Below are 25248 nucleotides of genomic sequence, written 5' to 3'. Positions count from 1 at the left end.
GTGTGATTATTGGTATTTATTCTCTCAAAGTATAGGTGAAGGAGTATTTCATTCACTTAACCTGATGGGCCACTGTTGGAAGGAACTCTTCAATTATTATATTTGGATTGGATTTGTGCATAGCAAGCGAACGCATGATTCCTCCAACAAAAACAAAGAGGAAGCTTAAGCAATTGGCTGCCAAAAGAAAGGGATACTTATAATGAATTTAACAGGAATTAAAAATAATCTCATTGCTCCTCATGACCTATAAATTCAACTAATGAAGTTGAAATATGCAGAATCATTTCAGCATGCACAATGGCAAAATACTTACCCAGTAGGTCAATGGCATAAACAGGGCGAGACGCAGCGAGGGCATCAAAATTCAGCACCCATAGGGCCAATCCGGAGCCAAGGCCATGCAAGAGGACAAGGGGCACCCTCTTGCCCCCCCTCGCCACTGTGCCACTCCCACCTTCACTGTTGGCCTCATTGAGGCTCACGGTCCAGATGCGGTCTCCCTCACCCACCACCGACCCTATGTCCACATACCATCCTCGGTAAGCTGTTTTCAAATCTGCAACGGATAACGAAAGGTCCCAAATTCAACCACCACTTGATGGCTTAATACGAATACAACATCAGCAGTGGTAAATAAATTGTACAGGCAAAAACATTTCCACCCAATTATTATTGCATCTATGATTTTGTTCATTGAATTTTAAAGTTATCTAGCATAAAATTTGGAACTTGCAGGGGCAATTATGAAGGATTCCTTCACCATCTTCCACTTCACTGTTACCTTTATCCATTCTATGTTATGTGTTCCTAACCATTTCTGTGATTTAATTTGGAGTTGTTTCAATCATATTTACATTTCTTGTTTGATCTGCCAAGAGTTTATAAGGGATTCGAACCCCAGAATTTTCACCCTTTGGATATTGCATCTGATGCTCCAACCGTTGCACTACCATGATATTTAGTTTTTGCCATGATCTACCACCAGCCACATCACTGTTGTCCATGGGCTGAGGAGTTTTTCCAGGGGGCAAAGACCAGTTTGCCACCACCTCCTTTAATCCCCCCTCCCTAATTTCACCCCACCACTAAAATATAATTCCCCCATTAGCTATTTTTTAAGATGCAGTAGTTGAAATTACACACAGTATGTATGCTTTTAGGGAGTTATATATGTATGTGAAAAACATTTTTTTAATAATATTTATATTAATAAACCTATAATACATTACACTTAAATTGAAAAAAAGCTTACACTGATACACTACAATGCATGTGTACATGACTAATACAAATAATGTGTTTAGTAATTAATTGCGACTATACAAAAATATGAAATTCGCTTTCCAAATTTTGCCACCCCCTGAAATATGCCACCCTGGGCACGTGCCCCTCCTTCCCTGTCCTAGTTCCATGCCTGGTCCTTGTACACAATTATGTAGAGTTCAAAAGGAGGAATCAAATGTTATATCAAGGACTACCACAAGATATCAAACCCCTTGCATATACATGTCTCAATGTAGGTGATTTGTTTTTCCTTCAATTTAATTTAATTTCCGTAAAATTTGCTACAAATATTTTGACGTTAGGAGACTTTGAACAAAAAACTATATTTTAAAATATCATTAACTTTAGATTCAATATGCAAAGAAGAGCAATTTTAACTAATGCTTAAAATTTGCTCATGCTCAAAATATGTAATACATATTTATTAAATTTTTTAATAAACTTGAGAGTATTTTTTACAAATATTTTATTATAGTTGAGATGAAATTTTATAAAAAGTTATGTATTTCTTGGTGATGAATATTCACTGTGGTTCTATGCTCTGGAAATCGGAATTAAAAGTGATGAATGGTCACATCGTAGCCTTCAGATTCAAAAATCTGCAAGATGATATTCACCCAAAAAAGGAAAATACTTTTACAGCTTAGTAAATGCTTTTGAGAATGGATCCTCCAATCATGGGCAGTAGGTTAGCTCATCTTACTGACACAACATTGCATTTTAAAACTTTTTTTATTCCATGTGTACGCTTTCCTGGATGAGTAAAGAGACAGGAGAGAGGTTTACGAGTAATCCACCATGTGTGTCACCCTTTGTAGACGACAGCTTTGCCAAACTACCATAACTCAATGGGGTACCATAAGTGCACAAGGAGGACATGCTCCATAGACTGAAGTTGGCTAGATATGTGGCTACCATACTCAGACCATTAACTGGCAGGACTACCACCGATGTGGAGAACTCTACACACTTCTTCAGAATTTGTCAAAAACAAGTGTCATGGATTGCAACACCCTAATGAGTTTTGACACGGAGTCACCATTTACCAACATTCCAGTGGGAACAGCAAGAGAAATGGTGAAGTCTCTCACCGATGATGGCCTTCTTCAAAATGCCCTGAAAATGGTTGTTCTGCCTATGTTTCCTCTGGAATGTGAAATTTTACAAGCAGATGTAGGGCATAGCCACGGGATCTCCACCCTAACCAGTCACTGCTGATTTGCATTGGGAAAAATTTGAAGAAGCGGAATTGCAGTCATTTGAGAAGAAGCAAAAACTATTTCTTAGATACGTCAATGATAAATTTTTAATCTGGTAACATAGAACGAATATTGCAATTTCCAGAGACATCTCAGTACAAATGACTCTAAGTTCATTATAGAAGTAGAAAAGATAAACTGTCGACTGTTTGTAGACATTCTAGTTGAGAGGTTGAATGATGACATGCAGTATTCGAGAAAAAGACTCATACAAAAAGCTGCCATTGCATGCCATCTCATCATCATGGCCAGCAGAAGACATCAGTGATCAGAACCCTAGTAAGATGAACCATATTCATATCAGAAGCCTCCTCCCTGGAGAAAGAGAAGCTGCACCAATGCAATACACTGGAAGACAATGGATACCACTGAAACACCATTCTTAAAGAGGAAAAGAAAATTGACAAGACCCTAAAAAGGAACAACAACCGTGCACCCGAGGATACTAAGAAACCTACAACATTTACCTTCCTTCTATATGGAACAAACAAAAAGATCGCTCTCATGCTCTCAAAACATGGTATACTGATGAGATTTAATTTTGCAAAGAAGACAGCCAGCCTTCTATGCACAGCAAACGATGGAGTTCCCATGTGAACCAGTTGTGGCTGTAAATACAAAGGGCAAATGTCAACAGTCCTAACAATATGGCTCCATAAACACCAAAGATACATGAGAAATCAAGAACTCACCACTCATTGTCAGCCATAGCTGAAATACTGGAGTGGACCCACTCACAATACATGTTGACTATGCCTATTATTAAGCGATTGCAAAAGAGAAGAGATACTATCAACATATTATTAGCAAAGCTACTGAGACTGTGAAATCCACGGACACCTTCAACAGGGAAGGTGGATACCAGCTACCTAAGACCTGGAAAAGTGCTCAAACCAAATCCAGAAGGAAAGTATATTTCAGGGAAGACGGGCCAATGAGAAGAATCCTGCCTACAACAAACGTGTATAAAAAGATTGTCGATTCTACACCTTCTCCATTCAAGAAACCTGAATAGGCCGCGTGCAATGCCGGCAAAACTGTCATCTACGTAGATGGACACACGAAGGGCACATCCCAAAAACCTCTCTACTGAAACTTTCTTGTAAGCTTTGCATTATAATATCAGGAGGTATTTAAAATTTTACCTGGCAATTAAGGAGCAGGAGGTCAATTCACACTCTGGTGAACATTAGGCCATCATTAATGCTTTGTTCTATCATACAGGATGTGTTACTTATTAGATGATGAATGGCACCATGGAGCATCTAGCATTAATTTTATTCTATCGGCACAAAACAAGCACGAATAATAAAATAACTAAATTAATTTGCATACACTTAAAAATGCAGTTGGATACAAACATTTTCAATAGATCAGAAAATATCCAACAGGTCCAAAATCTCAAATCAAGGACTTGTGCCAAATTGGATTTTTTTAAAAATCAGATCTACTCATCCCTTCTTAAAAAATAACATTATTTCCTCTATCGTTGTTGCTACAGCAATGTTTAACACTCAAACCTTTGCTCAAAGCCTTTTTACAACTTCACAAAAGAGGTTAAAAAAAGTCATTTATGAACCATCCCTCCTCCACCTGAAACGCCAAATATATAATCCATATTTATTTATCATTTGCCACTGAATTTTACTGTAATGACTCTTCCAGAAAATCATTTATGTCATCTAAAAGTTTGCAAGCCTTTGTTGCAGTAAATATAAGCAACATAACTAGGCAGTAAATGCACGTTAATTATGCACCAAATACTGAAGAGTATCACAGATCACACAGAAAATAAACTATAGTGATATTATAGTAACATCTACTCGAGGAGTTTCCAAATCCAACATACAACAAGATAGAATTCATTTTTTAATTCCTTTGTTAGAGAAAGGGCAGGTGCTTCTCCATTCCCCTCCTAAATCACATACATGCCCCAGGCACCACTTGCTAGCTGAAGGTGACATACAAGAAAGGCTAAAAGTGCGTGACTTCTTTTAATGTAAAATTGCACACATCTTTTCAAAATACATCGACAAATGACACAAGAAACCTCATACTATAATTTTTCAGCAATCTATTTTATTGGCCATGAAATGCTTTTGGATCCAGCAATTATTTTTGCATTTACACATAATTGTATTTCTAGCCAGCACTATAGCTGTTTGAAAATAGCCGTGCGAAAATGTCACTGATGAAAATAAAAAAATTAATAGCCTTATCCAAATACATTCCTAGATTTTACTTACAATGTCCAATGAAAATCACGTTAAAAAAATTAATCTTATAATTTGTGCAACGATTTAATTCCAAACAGTTATCTTTGGGCATAAAAAAGTTTCTTATGAAAGCACTCACAGGGAGCACTAAATGAACACCTGAACTTTGGGAACATACTCCTCAAACAACCATCCTTAGGTGATCTCTTAGGCGAGTTTATACCAAGAATCACGCTCTGCTAACAGGTTATGGGCCCAGACTCAGGGACGTATAGTGAAAAGTAATATTTATTTGAAAAAAAAAAGAGAGAAAAAAAAAAACATACACTACCTAGTGAAATACTGTGAAGGCGAAAACTAAAGATGGAAGTAATATCGCAAAATACCATTCCACGTTTAAATAGAAGGAACTGGAATGCATGGAAGGCAAGGGTGAAAGCGGAACTTTTGGCGAAGGAGGCATGGGAGGCGATTATAGGATACGGAGATGAAGACAGTAATGTGACTAAGCAGAGTACGACGAGCGATGCAAGGAAAAGAAAAACAAAGGCAAATCTTATCACACTAGCCATTTTAATGCGAACTGTCGGAGACGAACTTATAAACGACATCGCCGATTATGAAGTTGCGAGGGAGGCCTGGAATCATCTGGAAAGGGTTTGTTGCCAAAACACCGAATACGGAGCCGCAATGAAATTTAGAGAACTCGCAAGTTTCAGGAAGACACCAGGTATGTCTATTCAAGATTATTGCAACAGTATGATGGACATGAACCGATGTTTAACACGGAACGAATTGGGTCTCACGGATAGACAATTGGCCGCAGTTTGTCTTACCGGATTGCCGAAAGAGTACGAAATAACAGTAAAAACATTAATTGCCCAAAAAGAAAACCTCACCATGTCCGTAGTTAAACAAGTGTTAATCGAGGAAGAGGAGCAAATGGATCTTGGAGTTTCTCACGAAGCGTTGAAAGTGCAGAAGAAAAAGTTCTACAAGCCCAGGAACAACGCTAGCGGCGACTTTGGGAGTAAAAGGGAACACCAGGAGATAAGAAAACAGGAAATGAGAAAAGAAGGCGAAGCTAAAGTTTACTGGTGTTATGCTTGTGGTCAAAAGAATGATCATATTGCAAGGTTCTGTCCTTTAAAAATTGAGGAGAGGAAGAAAGAAAAACAAGCAACCGCAGGAGTAGTGACCAGAGAACATGTAGCATTTTGTGCGCAGAGAACTGAAAAGAAAGATGATGGAATTTGGGTGGTTGATTGTGGGGCGAGTGATCACATGAGTAACAGGAGGGATTTGTTTACTAGTTTCACAGAATTAAAAGGGACTGTTGCTATGGGGGATGATGCGCCTGTACAGATTGAAGGAGAGGGAGCTATTTGTATCCATCTTTCTGATGAGTGTGGTAATATTGATTTTACTCTTTCAAATGTACTGTATGTCCCAAACATGGGGCATAATTTGATATCTGTAGGACAATTGGAGGAGAAGGGCGTTAAATTCGTGACAGAAGGGGGCAAGCAGGTGGCATCTATGGGAGAAAGGACATTGTTTAAGGCCCACAGAATTAACAGGTTGTATTATTTATCAACAGTTGGGAGCTCTAGCATTGCAGATATAAGAGGTGCTTATCATGACAAGAGGGCGTGTAAAGTGACTTTCACTACTTGGCATGGTAGGTTGGGGCACCCAAATTTGGATGCTATGAAGAAATTACAAGTATTGACCTCTTTAACTAGTAAGAAGAAAATGGATGAGGACTGCTCTGCATGTATCCAAGGAAAGATGAGGAGAGAGAGTTTTCCTACTGCAAAGGATGACAGAGTGAAGAATGTGCTAGACAGGGTTCACACAGACATCATGGGACCAATCACACCAGCCTCATTGGGACAAAAGAAATTTATCATCACATTCATTGATGAAGCGACCAGGTATGTTTCTGCCACAGCCATCAGAAGAAAGAGTGAAGCTTTGGAAGAATTCATGAAATTCAAGGCCAAAGTGGAATTGCAGCATGACAGGAAAATAAAGCAAATCCAATCTGATGGTGCAGGAGAGCTGACCAGCAAAGAATTCCAAACTTTTCTGGAGAAATGTGGCATCACGCATCGTAGGACAGTGGCCTACACACCTCAACAAAATGGATTGGCCGAGCGGATGAACTTGTCACTGTGCAACACTATCAGGTGCATGCTGATCCTGGCGGGGGTGCCTGGTGCATTTTGGGCGGAGGCTTTGAAGACTGCTTGTCATGTGAGAAATCGATGCCCATCTAAACCTCTGGGGTTCAAGACACCTTTGGAGATATGGAAAGGGAGAGCACTGAGAGAAACTGATTTTTCATACTTGCGGGTGTTTGGGTGTCGGGCGTGGGCATGGATTCCTAAACTGAGCCAAGAAGGGAAGTTTGGAGCCAGGGCAGTCGAATGTATGATGATGGGGTATGAAGACGATGTAAAGGGGTATAGACTCTGGGTATTAAAGGAGAAAAGAGTTATTGTGGCACGAGATGTAATTTTCAGGGAAGCAGTTTTTCCTATGAGGCCACAGGAGATGGAGCATCACCCAGTTGAGCCTCCACAAATGTTTGAAATGCAGAAAGATGGAACAGACCAAGTGGATAGTGAACCAAGGTTTGGACATAGGGAGACACCGAATCTAAGGGAGACGCCACTCAGGGGAGGCCGAGCAGGGGATGATGATGGAGAGGTGGTGTATCCAGGGGAGGCACCACTAATGGGAGGCCAAGGAGAGGATGATGAAGGAGAGACACCATCCAGGGAGGCGCCGGATCCAGGGGAGGCACTGCTCAGGGGAGAAATAGAGCAACAACCCGGGAACGAGCATGACCAGGAGGGTGCCAAGGTAAACGAAAACGATGGTGGCAATCCAGCCCTTGGGGGACAAGCGAGAAGGAAGCACAACCCAAGAGTACCATGCCGCCTACCATGTTGCATGATCATCAAAGGAGAGCGGAAAGGGACCCTCATTGACGTGCCAACTTCTATAGGTGAGGCCTTGAGTGGCCCACAGGCTGCTGAATGGAGGGCAGCCATGGAGGAGGAGCTGTCTATCCTCAAGAAGATGAACACCTGGAGTTTAGTTAAACGATCTGAGGCGGGAAATGTAATTGGCAGTAAGTGGGTATTTGCCCTTAAAAAGAATATCCATGGGGAAATTATAAAATTCAAAGCAAGACTTGTTGCACAGGGGTTTAGGCAAATTGCAGGGGTTGATTTTTGGGAGACATTTAGCCCAGTCATGAGGAGAAGATGTCTTAGATTACTAATGGCTATAGCAATTGAGAAACAGTGGGTAATACATCAAGTTGATGTAATATCAGCTTACCTGAACAGCCCATTAAACATCCCTGTGTATATGGAGCAGCCAGAAATGCATTTGATGGAAGGGAAACATCCTAAAAATTTTGTTTGTAAACTAGAAAGGAGCCTGTATGGTCTCAAGCAGTCGGGTAGAAATTGGAACCATTTCCTACATCGAATTCTTTTAGATCTGAAATTCTATCAATGCAAATATGACCAGTGTGTGTATAGGAGGGAAACTGTAATTTTAGGTATTCATGTGGATGACATATTAGTCATTGGTGAAAAACTGGCTGTTCTTAAATTTAAAGCTGAATTATCAGAACTGATAGAAATAAGAGATTTAGGGGAAGTGACAAAAATTCTGTCCTTGTCAGCAAAGAAAGAGGAAAGTGGGCTAACACTGGACCAAAGTTTGTATGTAGATGAGATACTCCACGAGTTTGGTATGGGTGACTGTAGGCCAGTGGCGAGTCCTTTGGACCAAAATGCAAAGGACAGAGAGGAGCCAAGTGAGGAGGAAATTTTTGATAACTACATGTATCGCAAAGGGATTGGATGTATTTTGTATCTAGCAGGAGGAACCAGATATTTCATTTGCCATTTCAAAGTTAAGTCAATATTGTGAGAAAGCTAGCCATAAGGATTGGAAAAATGTTTTACATGTACTGAGGTACTTAAAGAGTACTAGGAATTATAAGTTAAATTATGTAAGAACTGGAGAAAAAATTAAGGTATATGTGGATGCAGATTTTAATAATTCTCAAGATGGAATTTGCATCACAGGTTATGTAGTCATATTTGCAGGTGCAGCAATATCTTGGAGGAGCCACAAGCAGAGCTGTACCGGAACCTCTACAACTCACTCAGAATACATGGCTTTGTATGAAGCATGTACAGAAGTTGCATGGTTAAAGTATTTTTTCCAGGAATTAGGAGTGGGAGAGTTTGTAGAGAGTCCAATAAAAATTTGTGTTGATAACATGGGAGCAATAAAGTTAGCTGAAGGAACTAATGTCTCTGAAAGAACGAAGCACTTTAGACCTAAGTTCCATTATGTGAAGGAATTAGTACAAGAAGGGACAATAATTTTGGAGTATGTTCAGTCGTCAAATAATTTAGCTGATCTCTTGACAAAAATATTATCGGGTGTGAGGACTAAGATGCTCACTCAGAGATTGGGTTTGATTTGAATATTTTTTGTTTGTGACTGTACTTTGACTGTGATTTGAATGTACTGTTTTTTTTAACGTGTAAATTTTGTTCAATTACTGTATGTAATTTATCAGCTGATTTAAATGATTGAGGGGAGGTGTTGGAAGTTGCGATCATATGATATCAGCTGCGATTATACCGATGGGTACACCATCTAGCGGCAAGTATAGGAATTGCATAGTCGCTACTGGTATCTATTTACTCTTGTAGAGAGGTAAATATAAATAAAGCATTGTTGGTTGTGCTCTTGTCAAGCAAAGGTGGTGTATTTATTTTTACTGATTCCCTGTCCCAGGAGTGCATTTCTGGTAATATATTGGGCGAGTTTATACCAAGAATCACGCTCTGCTAACAATCTCCAGCATTGCAGCCAGCATCTTCCGGTTCAAATATCAAACAACACAACTCTCAAAGCTACTTTTTTTCTTTTCCACCACTGAGTAAACCAGTATGGCCTAAATCATTGCCATACTAGCACTGCCACAAGTATTCAGATGTAAAAACGTAGTAAACCCCTTATTAAATGAGCTACGACTACACTTTTCAATTAACTAGGGGTAGGCTAAAAATAAGATCACCAAAGAGAGACTTAAGTTGTATCCTCGGGCAGTATCATGCATCTTTGGAGGGAGGGAGGAGAAAGTTCAATGTGAGACTAAATGCATGTGATTTTTAATAAGATCCTCCTTTAGAGCTTATACTTAAAAAATACAAAAGAAAAATATGCACGATGGTACTATCTTTTGAGACATAATGTTACATGGGATAAGATTTATTATATGACAGCTCAACAGTAGCAGTCCATTAAATCTAATCAGCATGTCCACACCGCATTTACTCATTATGCAGGTAATATGACAGCTAAAGTTTCCTTGATGTAAGGGATCACAAAAATGTAAGGGATTTGGATAAATCATGAATTCGCACTTGTTGTTGTCGTCAGAATTCGGTGCAATTTGCGAATAATGATATAATTTATCCCTCGAAGAAGTGTCCATGACAAGGGGAAGTTATTGATGACGCATCCTTTGGTTCGTGAGGATCGACAAATGAGAACTGTATACATTGATTTGTTCTGGAATTGAGACATTGCTCCATAAAACAGACATTGTGCAACCAAGATAGAAAATCCGTATCTCAACAGAGATAAACTGATGCTAGTAAGATTTTAAAATGTAACCATTTGAAGAGCACATTATGCAATCGCCACAAAATCTTCACCCCTGAAGTTACCTGCGCGACTGCGGAATACGCGAACAATAACACAAATCTACAGCCTTTTGAGTACCTCGCATGTAAGCCAAATGGCAATACGCATTGCAAATCACACTTAACAGAGGTCGTCGATTGCACAAAATAGATTCATAGATTAACATATTCAAGGGTTCAATTCGCTACGTACCCCATCATGAAATACGAAGTCATACTCACGCGACAAAATTTTTTTCTCAGCTGTGCGTAGCAAAACATATGACATCCTGGACCAGCGAAACCAACTCCAGAACCAACTTGAATTCAAAGAGAACGAATACTTGAGAATAGTAACTTAATAGCATCTATTATTTAAGTACAAATTGCACATGGAAAGAGAAAATAAACGAAGATATTACTGACAATTTTAATACAACGACAGAACTGTAACCTCAAGAGCCGGATAAAATGGTAGTTGGGGGTAAATAAACGACGACAATGCGAATCAACATACATCTAATTTTATCCTTTCGAGAGGAAATCACAGATGCGTTACTTATATAAACGCTTACATACCTTTCTTTCGCAACTTCAGGGTCCGACTTTACGAGGGCCATATCGCCTTAATATTTGAAATTACCCACAGAAAACTCAAAGACCCAGCAGATTTTCCAACTTACTATCACACAAGAGCATTCCAGGAATAACCCTCACGTATAGCAAACTTTGTCCCACTCTTTTAGATGAATAATACTTCAACCTCGACATCTCACTATCTACGATTATGACAAAGACAGATAGATATCATTCCCGAGCGCTATAACTGATTCCCTGGGCAACGATGATGACGACATGAATCTTCCATTCGGCATGATACGAAGAGTTAGAAACGAGTGAGGCGTATCGACATGATGAAATCCTCCAAATCTGCACAGTTAAAAAACGACGAAGGTCGCTAAAAACAAATACGAAACGGGTTACAGGCGCGAGAGTTCTAAGTAGACTCCACAAAATGCTGAACAGCGAAAACGAACTAAAAACCAAATTATAACGACTAAAATTTATAAATCTAAATAGGCCACTCGTTCCGCAGTATCGTCGAACTGCCTCGAACAAACAAATCCAAACCACCTGAATGACCTGAAACAATTGAAACGCGTAGTTAGAAATGTGTACATTTCAGATGGGTGTCCTATATTCGTGCTGGTGTTGATGTGTTGATGGGCAATCCTATGTGTTGTGCGATCTCGTGTTCCGCAGATTTTAGTCAGAGAATTCTACCCTTTCAACCCAGCATACATAATTGCTACCCAGTTCGTGGCGTATCGAAGTATCAATTTCTTCTGAAATGGGGATGCGATCAAATTTTAAGCCGGAGCATATGCTACCAGTGAGACGGTAACATCGGTTATTTATTTTGATGAGCTCTTAAATGGACAAAGTTTTAAGTGACAGCACAATAATGTGGCTAATGTGTTGATGGTGGGTGCAAATCCATCTGATCAAGCCTGTGCTTCCACGGTTTATGTTCCTGAAGTATATCCGATAAGAATGAGTGACTGTGGTCGCGGATCACGCAGAACTGTCACCATGAGGTTTCACCCTCATCACGGGGAGAATATTATTCTCTTCGAGGATTCAACTGTCGCCCTAAGAAAGACAAGCTTCGCAAATGCTTTGGCGTTTTCAGAGAAGCCATTACTCCCTGGAGAGATATTTCTTTTGGAAATCGAGAAGAACGAAAGGGGATGGAGCGGACACATGCGATTAGGACTAACACAGGTGCCAATATTTGATTTTTTTTCATTTTTTATCTTTCATAATAATATGTTTGAATTTCAATTCTACTGTCCAAGCGAAAGTGTACATATATATGTACCGTAAAAACTGAGGATAAATCAATGATCAAGGATTTTTGCTGACCCGCCCATTATTTTAATGTTTCTTGATCATCAACCCTGTTTCACTTTTGACCGAATTTTCATTTTGTCGTTAATTTATACTCTTGCTCAGTTTTTTTTCGCTGCGCCTCCCATTCTTGAATGCGTTTGCCATTATTGCTATTATTCAGAAAGAAAAACAGTTATTCTTTAAATCGATGTGAGGGAAGGAAATTATCAAAAACGTTTTCATTACTATTGATAAGTTCTTTAGATTGCCAATTGACCGTTTAATATTTTTGCATTTTACCTTAACGAAATTCCTATCTTTGGAAGGAAATTATATGTAGACTGTAAAAAGTATGATACAGTTAAACTTGCCACTGTCATTTTTCAATTTGCAGTCTATGCTCATGACCTTTTGAGCAAAGTTCCTCTATAAGGTTAGTCTAGTTGAATAACCCATGAAATCTATGGATTATGCCGAGAAAATTGAGGATTCCATCACACTCATTGATCAGCTGCATAAATTAGGAGCTAAGCATATTCAGCGACTTGAGTTTTTATGCTGAGAATGCATTTATAACTGTGCTAGACCTGGTTACTCTATTCATTGAATTGTAGAACTCTATGTATGACTGCAATAACAAAAATATGAAAATTCTCCTTTTAACCTTTGGCATATCCCAGAAGAGGTAGGAGGAGGTGGTCTAGTGCAGTAGCATTGTCATGTTTACAAAACATGATCATGTTGATGTATTTCATTCACTACGTGCGGGTTCTGGGCCAAGGTCCATTGTCCCCCAGCCCACTTCCTTCATGGGGTGAGGGAGTGCTAGCATGAAAATATAGATGTATTTTATTTACTACCCGCTGGATTGTGCCAAGGTACCCCACCTGCCCCCTCCCCTCAATGGATGAGGAAGTGGGTGATATGGGATATTGGATGGTCAAGGGCCTCTCATATGAATTCAGTTGTAGTTCACTTCTGGCTCTGCCCTTGCTCACGCTTTCTATCACTTTCTTGATTCTCTGGGTACTGTTTCCACATTATCTGCTATCTTTTTTTTCAACGAGGTTAGATTTATATACAGGTATGGTCGGTATTAGCTTTCCAATAAGTAAGTAAATGTGCTATTTGCAAATTGTTAAAACTTGTGCGGTCCATGTGATTGTCAATGAATAAAACTTTTGGGTTAACCTGCTGCCGGTGGCTTAAAAGTCCCTTGAGTTTTAAGTCACAAGATGTGGAAATTTTTATTCATTGACATATCATTTGCAAGTTGTTATAATCATGTGTAAGCTTAGGACCCGTACAGGACCTCATGTAGCAGGCGTAAGGGTCCTTGTATCTGACCCTGCTTTGCAGAATATGAATGAAATGCATCCATTCTCATGAGAGACTTGCTGCACCTATGGTAATAATAATCATCATCATCACTGGTCAACAATCCTAGGATTGGTTTGACGCAGCTCTCCACTCAGTTCTCCTATCAGCTAATCTTTTCATACCTACGTATTTCTTCTCTTTCACATCCTTCTTTACTTGTTCCATATATTTTGTTCGAGGTCTACCTTTTCCGTTCTTGCCTTCAACTTGTCCCTCAACGATTGTCTTCATCAGGCCATCATGTCTCTAGATGTGACCTATAAGGTTGTTCCGTCTTCTTGTTAGGGTTTTCCCGAGGCTTCTCTTCTCTCCTACTCTTCTTAGGACTTCCTCGTTACTAACTCGGTCGATCTATTTGATCTTCATCATTCTTCTATAGCACCACATGATGCACTTGTATTCACCCTGTTAATTAACGTATTCAATACAGGATGCAGTTTTTAAACTTTTCGCAAATATGGGTCTAACATTGTTTCTAATCCAAAATGGTGTGAAATCTTGATGAAAGAAGGGAGCTGACTGAAGGTGATAGTTGTGAAGGGGATAGCTTAGTGTTACTATGAGATGATACTTTCATAGAACCAAGAAAATTCCAGCACGCCAGAAAGGAGGACCATGTCACCTGATGTGTCAATTGATGGGATTCATCAAGGAATGGAAAACATACAGATTCTTAGAAATAGGATTTGGGTCATTAAGTTGTCACGCATACATTCCACTCGAAAGCATTTAACTCATCATTAAGGTTGATTTTAGGTGAGGGTAGATTTCACCCTTGACTTTGCCACAGGTGTGTGGGCTTGACACATTCAGGGTATGGGGCTAGTTCCTTTTCATTGACTTCCTCACATCTCTAAGATGTTTGTTTGGGGAGGTGGTAAGGCTTTCCCAAAATTTGAGCTGTTTTAGCATGCTCTGTTCTGCTCACTTCATTCTGTATATCTTATTGAAGGATTTAAAGTATGTGTAGTTTCTGAGTTATGGACAACTTGAACTACAGCATTCTATACTTATGGACTGGCTCATGATGCTCCTCTTAAGGATATCAATTATGAAAGATTTTTGCTTTCTAAAATTATGGTAGTGTCTTCATCCCCTGCGATTCCAATGATCTTCTCCTTGTCTTCATTAATATCATACTTAATAATATTCTGGCTAATCTGCTTGCCAGGATCAAAACTTCTCTCCCTGTAAATAGGCCGTGGGTACAACATTTGACAATCGTACATTTTGTTATATACTTACAATTATTCTAGTGCCCTGGTCATTAGAATTGGACTTGTGAACAAATGTGACTTACAGGCATTATGCGGAACCTAACTTGTCCACAAGCCAGAGACTAACTGCAGCCTCATTCATCGTATGGATTCATGGATGAAGTGCCATATCTCTGCCATAGCAGAAGTGGGTAATTTGAGTGCCTTCATTTCGTGTGGTAGCTGCAACTCTTAGCTTTGATTTCCTAACACCCCGTACAGGCATGCTGAATTTGCTATCTAAAGTTGATACTCATGTATGCACATCCCTTGTGGGTTGAGGAGTTTTCACCCTTTATTGTGGGTTCAAAGCTATTTGATACAGTTCCAATATTTTTTTTATGTGGGATTTTCGCAACCAAATACAGGGTCTGTACTACATATTTGTCATGCTACATGTTAGAAGTGATTTAATTCCTTACGAGTGACTAAATTACTTAGTACCTATCAAAATTCTTTCTTGGAATAGAGGTTGTCTTTCACATATAAACAATCTTCAAGCAATTCTCTTTGATGTTGTCCACCTCCTATGGGCTCCCCATGTGGAAGTAGTCTATCAATCTCATCTTTTGCTAATTCAAACTTTGTACTGTTCACATGAATAAGAACTGGGTTAATTTTGTTGTCACTGGGAGGGAATGAATGAATGGATAATTTCTAGCTATTTAAATCCATGGAGAGAGTGCGAAAAAAACAGGGTCTCTTCTCATTTCAAGGCTCACTTTTTTTGGAAAATGTCCTCCTCATTTTCTCTTTTCTGTGTAAAAAAGTTTGTGGGAGGCCTGATGCTGGTGGCTAGGGATGGGTTTGGTGCCATTGTGAAAGTTTTTGTGGTTGTATTTGAGTCTTTCAGCCACCGCACATACTTTAATCCTTCCAAATGTGTCTGTTAGCGTAATGGAGTCATTATCTGAAGCACTCCATCAGAGAACATAAGTTCGGGAAGGAAACAATTGTGGAAAAATGATTTTTTATCAAAAACTAAATTCTTGTTAATTCAAGCTCTCTCTTGAAATTTTGAAACAATGAATTGTGAGATTTCCCACCCCAAGAATTAGTTCACATTCCAGCAAAAGCAGAAAATTATTTTTGCGGGATTCACTTAATAGTCATCACCACGTGCCGCCAATCCTAAGATTAGTTGGACGCAGCTCTTCATTTCGCTCTCCTACCCGCTAGCCTTTTCATGGTGATGCACTATTATTAATGTGTATCCCAAATACATATTCACATGCTGTCTTTTCAATGCAAACTGTGGCCATGATGCTAATTAGTTTCAACTGATTGATTCCCTATGCCCTTCTTTGATTTGCATTAGCAAAGGAGGCATTAATGATTATAAAGGAGTTGATGAGAAAATGATTTGGAAAAGTGTTTCTAAATGGCGAGACATATGGGGCATTGTGCTTCAAGGTGAGGTGACATGGATACTGAGGAAAAATGATCATAACAGAGTGGAGGCATTAGAGATAAGGGAATAGGAGAGAATGGAGGAAGTCAGATGGATGTAGATGAAAAAGTGCTAGACTTTGTGGGCAAGGAAAGGAAATTTGTAACAGTAGATGCAAAGGAGAGGGTCCAGATGGAGTTAGTACAGAGCAGAAAGGAGATGATGAAAATCTTGATAGAGGGAAGATGTTGGAGATAGAAGAGAGGATTCATGTGATAAATATGAAGAGAAATGAGTTAAGTCTTCCGTCAAACTGAAGAAGGCATTTCGAAGTGGGATCAGGGACAAGCCTGGTAATCAGTGAAATGGCTGCATTGTGTTCCATGTTAAGCTTATCTTTTTTGGTGGATTGCTGCAATGATAACAATTGAAGCATTTTTTCTGATGGGTTCTAATGATTGCGATAAAAATTATGAGATCAAAAGACTGAAGATGTTTGTGATGCAGGTGTGGAGGATTAATAAAGGTAGAGGAAAAGTAATGGGGAAGTGCTAGACGTAACATTTGGATAAAACATATGTACAAATGTTGGGAAGATAAGGAAGGTTGAGGAAGATAATAAACTTTATAGGTAGCATGAAAATAGACTTACTTGTGAATTACAGCAAGGGATTTCAATGTTGAAACCGGGACAGGCAAGAGTGATTAATGAAACTTTCCATTCAAACCTACCTTGTTTATATTTAATAATAAGAAGAATGCACATATAAATTGAAATTTTTATGAAGTGGCAACCATAGGGTGCTCTTAAAATATATCTCATCATTAAAATATATCTTATCATTAAAATTTATAATTACATTTTTACCTTTACTAATTGTTCTGAGTACATTCGAATTCTTGGAATATGATGATTAATGCTAAAGTCTTGTATTTTGTTATCTTTCAGTTGGATCCAGCAACGCTGTTCCCCTTACCACAATATGCACTCCCTGACCTCACTAACCGTGGGACTTCCTGGGTGTATGCAATAACCAAGTCAAACAATGGTGTGTTTGAGTGTGATAGCAATGGAAACACGACAGCGGCAGCCGCTGCCGCCTCTGCTGGGGTGGACGACCAGGACACAATGGAAATGGAGCACTTTAGGCTGCTGGGTATGTCGCTATTGGGAGTAGAATTGCACCATCAAGAGGCATGGGCTTATTCAAATCCATGGATTTACCTAACTAACTCTTCAGCTGGTTTTATGGTGGTGTCATGCCCAAAAAAAAAAAAAAAAACAATTTTTTTCCTTCTTGATTGCTTTGAAGTGAAATGCATAGCACATAAACTATCAGGTGGTCACAGTTACCAATCATTTTTGCTGCCTGCAATTTAAAATTGCCATTTGAAATGAAAAAGACTTGGTATTGGGAAGATCTCTTGGGTCCCACACAGAGTGAAGGTTTTCCATCTCGCCTTCCAATGTTTCGATGAGTGACTCTCTTATTGTCTTCAGGGATCCAGGAATCCATTCGGAATATGTGTGGGTGATGAGCAAGGTACTCGTTGAAATGTTGGAAGGGGAGGTGGAAAACCTCACTCAGGTTTAAATTCAAGAGATATCCTCCAATATTGTTCATTAGGAAAGCATCAGACATCGCAAGACTCATTATGTTATTCAACATCTCACCTACTGAAAGGAGATCGAAGTAGCATTGATAGGCTTGCCTACCAGTAACTTATTTTTTTCTCATGTGGATGAAAGAGAGACTTACATTGGGACTTTCATGAGGTGTACTCTGCAGATATTGATCAAACTTAGATAGACTAAGATGGAAGTGTTTGGTAATGAAAAAGGGACAACTCATCTCACTACACAGATACGTCGAAATGCATGAAATTTTTGCCTGAAAGAACAGTAGCTTGGCAAAATCCATATTGAATGACCATAAAATAGTAATTTTTTGATATTTTAATGCCCCTCCCTCCCCCTAAATGGCATTTGAGCAAGGGTCAGGGGTTCACCTAGAGGTCTCAAAATTTTCAGGCCAAATTTTTTATCCAGATGGATTTGAGAAAAATCAATTTTTTTGATCCATCCTAATGTGCAACTGGAGCACTTTTTAATGAGTGGAAATATAAAGCTTTCCAGGATAAATTACTAGATTTAAATGTATGCAAAGATTTAAAAAATAATGCATCTTCTTTTTTGAACTTCTATAAAAATAACTTCCTTGTGGACAGACAATTGAGTGCCTATATCATGTTGTTTATGATTTTGCAAAGTCAAACAAAGTAAATCTCAGAATGAAAATGGATTATTTGGAACTTCCAGAATTCAAGGAATTAAGCTCTTATTTCGGCCCTTCAGACAAGGTTAAATCCTTGGCTTGAAATTTCCAATGCCTTGAGGGTGTGTTTCTGGATGCAAATTTTGCTTGCATTACAGGACCTCACCACTTACTGATCATTGTTGATAAAATGTTCCCATGTTTTTGGCTTAAGTTCAATGACCATCCTGATGCAACAGAAGATTCCAAATCCCATTCAGCAGTTTTGGTAATTTATACGTACCTTTTGTCGCATCATAAAAGGATATGGTGCCTGTGCATATTTTTGATAGTCTCTTCAACATTCATTTTAATAGCATTCATTACATCAGTTGCAATCATGGAAATATATGCATATAAAAGAGTAGGTCAGTTTGTCTGTCCATTGCGCGTTTCCATGCACGTGCAGCATGGATTGTGACCAAAGTTATTAAATAGATGTCTCTCTTGCTCCCAAACCCAGTAGTGCTACTTTCGGTTGCGCTCTACGCATGTTTTGCATCATTTTCTACTATTTGTTACTTCACGTCATAAAACGTCTGCCATTGGACATCCTGCCAGGTAGGCACACCTCTTTACGCCCTCAAACAAAAAACAACTCTTAGCTACTACACTCGCCTATTAATCTTCTTTGTGCAAACTTTTTTGGGGTTATTCGTTTGCACTACTTTTTTAGTCTACACAATTACGCTCGCGCAATGATCTATGTTGTGGAGTAGGTTGTAACCCAATCCCTTGGGCGGATTACAGGAATCGTTTTTTTTTTCCCATTGTTTACTGTTCACCGTCTGCCTCGCACCATCGTATTTCAATTTTGAGTCAAATGTGGGATAGATTTGGGTGCGGTTACAAGTTTCCCACTTCTCTGGTCACTATTCTTCCCGAGCAAGGGCGGGTGACCAGCTAGTAAGTAAATAAAGAAAAACTTTCAACCAGTAAACTAATAAAACAATGGCCTCTGATGTATAATAGGGGATTACACATTGGAGGCCCCATTCCATCCCAAAGGAGGGTGATTTCTGTTGTTACTTTGGTCACTTATTAATCGGTTTTCAAAAATATCGTCAGCATAGCAATGAGTGCAGACTGATCCACCTTTTTCCTGTACATATTTTGCAGAATAGTATTTGCTATTGAAAATGCCGCTATACCTGGTGTGTGATCATGCTATCATTAGATATATGTGAAAATAGCACTTTCATTTTAATTTTTTAGCACTTTTAATTTCAGTTTATAGCATTTTGTAGCATCTATTTTTTTCTTTATTTTCATAATGTGTCAATTGTAGTGGACTGCAAAGTGTGATGAAACACAGTTATTTGAAAAAATATGGAACAGTTAAAATAATTACGGGTATAGTAGTAATAAATTAAGGAATAAGATAATAAAGTAAATAATTGAAAATGATATAGTAGCCTGAATATCATTTACACTTGTTGAACATCAACATTGAACAAGTTTTAACACTTTCTTCCTTCAACTGGCTGTGTCTGTCAGTCACGGCTAGATTGTACTGGCTGAAAAACTTCTCTGCATCCACGATGCTAACTGGTGTCTAGGTTGTGTGGAGTGCAGCATTGCCAAACTCAGTTTTTTCTAGGCAGATGGCACGACATATTTGCTTCACATCGCGGAAGCTACCTGGGTTCTCTCTCAACCTTTCTAGCCGCTTCCAATGAAAATACATGTAACCATCTATGAAACAGTAAGGCCCAACGTCGAGTGGCATAGCGAGGCTCGGCACTAAATTTACGAATTTTGCCATCGAAAAGGCAAATACATATGTGGTTTAAATATCATAAAAGTCCTATCATCGCGCCTTTGTCGCATTTATTCACGTGTATCGCATTTATCGCAAATGCGATTTTCATGTATCACTAGCCATCATTCATGGGATCATGCAAGCAAAATAGAACGTGTTCTAATTTTCACTGAATGATCATGCGCGTGATGGTTCATTCACTAATTTTTCTGTTATGCTCGTCGAATGACTTTATTCGCATGATAACACAGCATGATCATTCACCGTGTATAGCAGCCTTAAGAAATAGCATTGAAAATTTATTAATGAAGTAGATAACATCATTAGGAATATAAATTTTGGTTTACACCCCTGATTATAGCTTATTTCTCTATGAAGTATGGATCACCTTGCCCATCAGCAATACGAGTGGTGACTTTTTTAATCCCACTTAAATGCACTGTGGTTGGCAGTAGTGATGGCATAAATGACTCTTTTTGTGGAGCTGCCTCACCGCTCACAGCACACTCCTTAGAGCCGCTCGCACAGTGCAACTCAGAAAAGCACTTCTGGGTTGAGGGGAGTGGAAGAAAGAGGAAGCAGAGAAGGTGGTGAGGGGGGGGATTTCTGAACAAACTTTTAAAATGCAACATTTCCTAGATCACAATTTGAAAAATTATATTCAAATCAAATCACATATTGCATATTCACAATGTTTAACAGGTGATATAATTGAGGAACCATTTCTGCCGATATGTTATATCTTTTGTGGAAGACGGAAAATGTATTCAGTCTCCTGTGCTAAGAGATGACGGTAATTTAAAAAATTCTGTTGCAACAAAATATTCTCTCCAAAAATACATGATCATGTTAACAATTCATAATTAATTTCATCGATTAATCTTAGTTGTTTGTGTCAGAACAAATTTTCATTATTTTTCTCGTATTATTTTCATAAATTTGCCCTTGCTGAAAACTTACATGAGCATCTTCCACCATTTTTCTTTCACGATGCATGAAACATGCAGGAGAGACAATTACGATAAGGGTCATGTGAGATTCTTTAGAATAATACCCAGAAAATGAATCAGGAGAATCTTTCAAGTGGTGTGACAAGGTGAGCAATGTGCTACCTTTGACCTGCCAAACGTGCAATGAGCCTCACATGGAAAATATTTGTGGAAGGAGTCGTGTGTGCATGGAGTCCGACTTCCACTGCTCATGACTCCAACACGCACAGTGTGCGCTGAGGGAGTCATTGGCACCAGGAGTCTTGACTTTGCCTCGTGCAATTCCAGTGCACATTGTGAGCGAAAGGAGTCATGTGTGCATGGAGCCAACTTCTACCGCTCGCGAATTGAGCATGCACAGTGTGTGCAGAGGGAGTCGTCTGCGGAGGGGAGGGAGTCGTGTGCAGTCAGCGTTGGGGAGGGAGTCGGGACTCACCAAATAAGACTCTCTCGCTTCACAGCTGTATCTGCTGAGTCGCACATTTGAACTGACTAACTCGCACAGTGCCCATCACTGTGTATTTGACAACACTTTTAGTGGTCAAATTGGGAATCCTCTGTTATTTTTATATTTGTGGATGTATACAGATGTAGAGAGCACTTATAAGAGGGTCAAATGAAGTACTTGAATCTCAATATGCTACATCTCAGGGAACTGAAAAATGTCTACATATTGCCATTATATTTCTAGTATTCTAACAGTCTGAATTTTGCATAGTTGAGTGAAAGGCGTTAAAAATTAAAATTCAAAAGTGCAAATTTAAAAGTTGAAGACCAATTTTATTTTATTCATACTTGGATACAAGGGACAGTGACTCTTTGATTCCTGTTTTCATTTGTCTTGTACGTTTCTACTCAAGTCAACATTACTATCAGATAGCTCATGCAACTCTGCATATGTTAACAAACCCTTCCCCCCTTATGACTGCTAGAAGAATCAGGCCTGATGTCCAATGGCCGAGAACTGCCAGCATCCAGCCTAGGACCCATGAGGTCGAGTGCACTATTGAGTGAATCTAATTCTCCCTCAATCCTGCCAACGGACGTGGGCAGCCGCATTGGAGTCATGTGGGTTGCCCGTGGTGACGAGTGGGGCGAGATGCATTTCATTGTGAATGGTGAGGACCAAGGGGCGTGCACAGAAGATATCCCACTGCGCCATGGCCCCCTTCACGCTGTCGTTGATGTCTATGGCACAACAAAGCAAGTGCGGCTAGTGCAGTTGTATGGAGGTAAGTTTTAGTGATGTTGCTGTAGCTCCTAGAAAAACACCTCATTTTCATTCTTGCATGCCTCTTCTAGACATACCTCTGGCATTTTGTGGAGCTGGGCAACAAACGTTTCTGAATTTCAATGGGTAACTGGAAAACTTAGATGTTTAAAAATGAACAATTCCTCTGTCTGTGAGTGAGATTGGAAACTACATCAGGCCTACTTATGTGCCAAAGTTTCCATCTGCTTGGTTACAACTGCCATCTCAATAGGTTTAAATTATTATTCCTGGCATTTTAGTCTGTCATAAAAGTGATTGAGAATAGAAATTGGAGACAGTCAGTAGGTGCATTCTGAATCCTAATGACCAAATGATGTACCTTCAAGTTTGACTTCCAGGCAGTGTTTTACTCATGTTGGTATATGTAAGTTCTCAATATTGTATCATCAAATCTCTACTAGAATGATTAATATTGCCATATTGTCCACAAAACAGGATTGTTTTCTTGAATTAATTACAATTCTTCTTAATTAGATTAAGAGTTAATATAAAACAACAGATAATTTTATAATATAAATCAGCAGAATCTTCCACAGTTTTTGACATGATTTCCTTTGATCCTACACAAAAATACGTAGTTATATAGACATTCACAAATCTCACACAAGAGAAGTTGGTAGCAATTTGATTTTTACGAGCATAACTCTTGATTTAAAATATATTGGATGCCATATTTTCAATATGGCATCCAATATATTTTAAATCCACATTACTATAATATAATGGGCATCCAGCCCGTTCCATGCTCTCGCCCAAGCCTAGCTATGGAATTAGTCTCTCCATATATGTGAATCAGGCTATATTGCCATTAAATTGTACTATTTTTTTTATCATGGGTTGTATAAATCTAGACTCTTTACTGGTACCTACTTTGTATCAATAATATCTCAAAAACTTAAACCCACTGGATGCTATTGCAAAAAATACTGATCTGTTTAAATTTCATTTCATATGACACTGCTAAGTTATAACACGATCTGGTGGTGACAACTCGTGAGTCAACTTGTTTATTGGTTGACCAATATGCCATGTGTTACAAAAATCAAATTTTTGCTGATTATTATTCAATTTAGCCCACATGACGTTGAGAATTGAATATGTAATGATTTTTAATGGAGCTGCAGCACAGCAATTTATTCATTTTATATTTTCATTTAATTCAACAGCAGTGGAGTCATTGCAAAGTGCTTGTCGAGACGCCATCTTGCAGCACATCACGAAGAGGGCTGTTCACTCCCTCCCCCTTCCCAGGATGCTCATTGAATATCTTCTGTACAAGTCTTAAGCCACTGTTGTGCACTTCATTGTGGCTGCTGAAGGTAATCATTTGGTACAAATAATGTGAACAATATACAAGCAAAATCAGTGTGAGATATTCTCTGGGTCAGACACTCCAAAATCATTGGGTTTGCATTTATGTGCGCAAAACATGTTCAAGTGGGAACGTAGATTTCCATGTGTTAGTGAATGTGTTGCACAGAATTATTTGTGCCTGTTAATATTGATAGCATGCTCTCATTGCTTCCTTTATTACCATTTGTGAATAGAAATAATGAGGTTTCACATATGTGAAATCTTCAATTTGATCCATGTTTTAGTATGTACTTATAAAATGGTGCTTATGAGTTTACTTTAACTTATATATGTAAGGTGAAGCTATGATATGTAAAAGTTATAGCTGTAAGAAAGATAAAAGAAATATGATTGTGAAATTATGTTGACTTTTGTTTTTTTATCAAATAAAGAAATTGTGTTAGTTCTCTCATAATGAGGGCCCCTGATGAAATGGCTCCAAAATAAGTGCCAAATAGCTACAGAGCTTACGTAGCCGTTTTGGAAAGGATGCTGATTAATTATTGTTGGCTATAAATTAAATTATCTGCAACTATAGTAATAATTACTACCAGATGCATTGACTTCAGTGATAATTTTCAATGGGGGAGGTTCCTTAGTAATCCACAGCTCATGATGTAAAGAGCCACTGTCATCTAGTGGTTGCTGCCAAAGCTGTGCAGAAATATGTATTGGCACTTCCTTTTGGATTGTAAAAACTGACATTCTTGGAAACGGGTGGTAGGTGCTGAAATTGACTTAGGGAGAGAGTTAAATATATGCCAAAGGATTGTTTTGCAAGATGGTTTGTAATTGTGTAACTATATGTAAATTTGCATTTTCATTTGCAAATCTCTCTGCTTTTACTAAAAGGATGATTTGAAAATGGTGGTTAATTATGAGAATAAACTTGGATGTGCTAGTGACCAATAGTTATTATGATTGTATCCCAAAGGTTTCTTATGAGCAGCTGCTGATAATTTTGATAGCTTCATCCATTTAAGTTACAATAGGGTGGTTTCCTATAGTTTTTTCATTGCTTAATCGAAAGATTATTACTCCAGGAGTACGTATTTCACGCTCTTAGATTTTCGAATGACGATATGTATTTTTCGCGATTTAACGAAAAGTGAAAATTTTCAAGTGCGAGAATATGCGACAGCT

The 25248-nt window shown here is 38.7% G+C and overlaps 2 protein-coding genes across 4 annotated transcripts in view; one reads left to right on the top strand and one right to left on the bottom strand.

Annotated features, from left to right (window-relative positions):
* The window catches only part of LOC124156619 ((Lyso)-N-acylphosphatidylethanolamine lipase), a 33386-nt gene extending 22220 nt beyond the window's left edge, over positions 1–11166 (bottom strand). The window contains exons 1-3 of one of the 2 annotated variants that reach the window (XM_046531268.1): positions 11074–11166; positions 10738–10814; positions 317–559 (exon numbers count right to left, since the gene is read on the bottom strand). In XM_046531268.1, the coding sequence (XP_046387224.1) occupies positions 317–559; positions 10738–10814; positions 11074–11114 (361 nt within the window). In that variant the 5' untranslated portion in view covers positions 11115–11166. Of the gene's footprint in view, positions 1–316; positions 560–10737; positions 10815–10920; positions 11011–11073 lie in introns of those variants that run through there. The other variant, XM_046531277.1, reaches the window with a different exon arrangement.
* Positions 11167–11699: 533 nt separating this feature from the next.
* On the top strand, positions 11700–25010 carry LOC124156629 (neuralized-like protein 2). Of its 2 annotated transcripts, none has more exons than XM_046531297.1 (4): positions 11700–12279; positions 17363–17570; positions 22415–22711; positions 23919–25010. In XM_046531297.1, the coding sequence occupies exons 1-4, from the start codon at positions 11977–11979 to the stop codon at positions 24035–24037; spliced, it is 927 nt and encodes a 308-aa protein (XP_046387253.1). In that variant the 5' UTR covers positions 11700–11976; the 3' UTR covers positions 24038–25010. The 2 variants fall into 2 exon arrangements, with proteins under 2 accessions (XP_046387253.1, XP_046387246.1); XM_046531290.1 differs by having other exon boundaries at positions 11906–12279; positions 22412–22711.
* The last annotated feature ends 238 nt before the right edge of the window (positions 25011–25248 follow it).

Source organism: Ischnura elegans, chromosome 1 (assembly GCF_921293095.1).
Source record: "Ischnura elegans chromosome 1, ioIscEleg1.1, whole genome shotgun sequence".
Lineage (NCBI taxonomy): Eukaryota > Metazoa > Arthropoda > Insecta > Odonata > Coenagrionidae > Ischnura > Ischnura elegans.
Note: the sequence above shows the minus strand (reverse complement) of the source record. Positions and strands in the feature narration are given on the sequence as shown.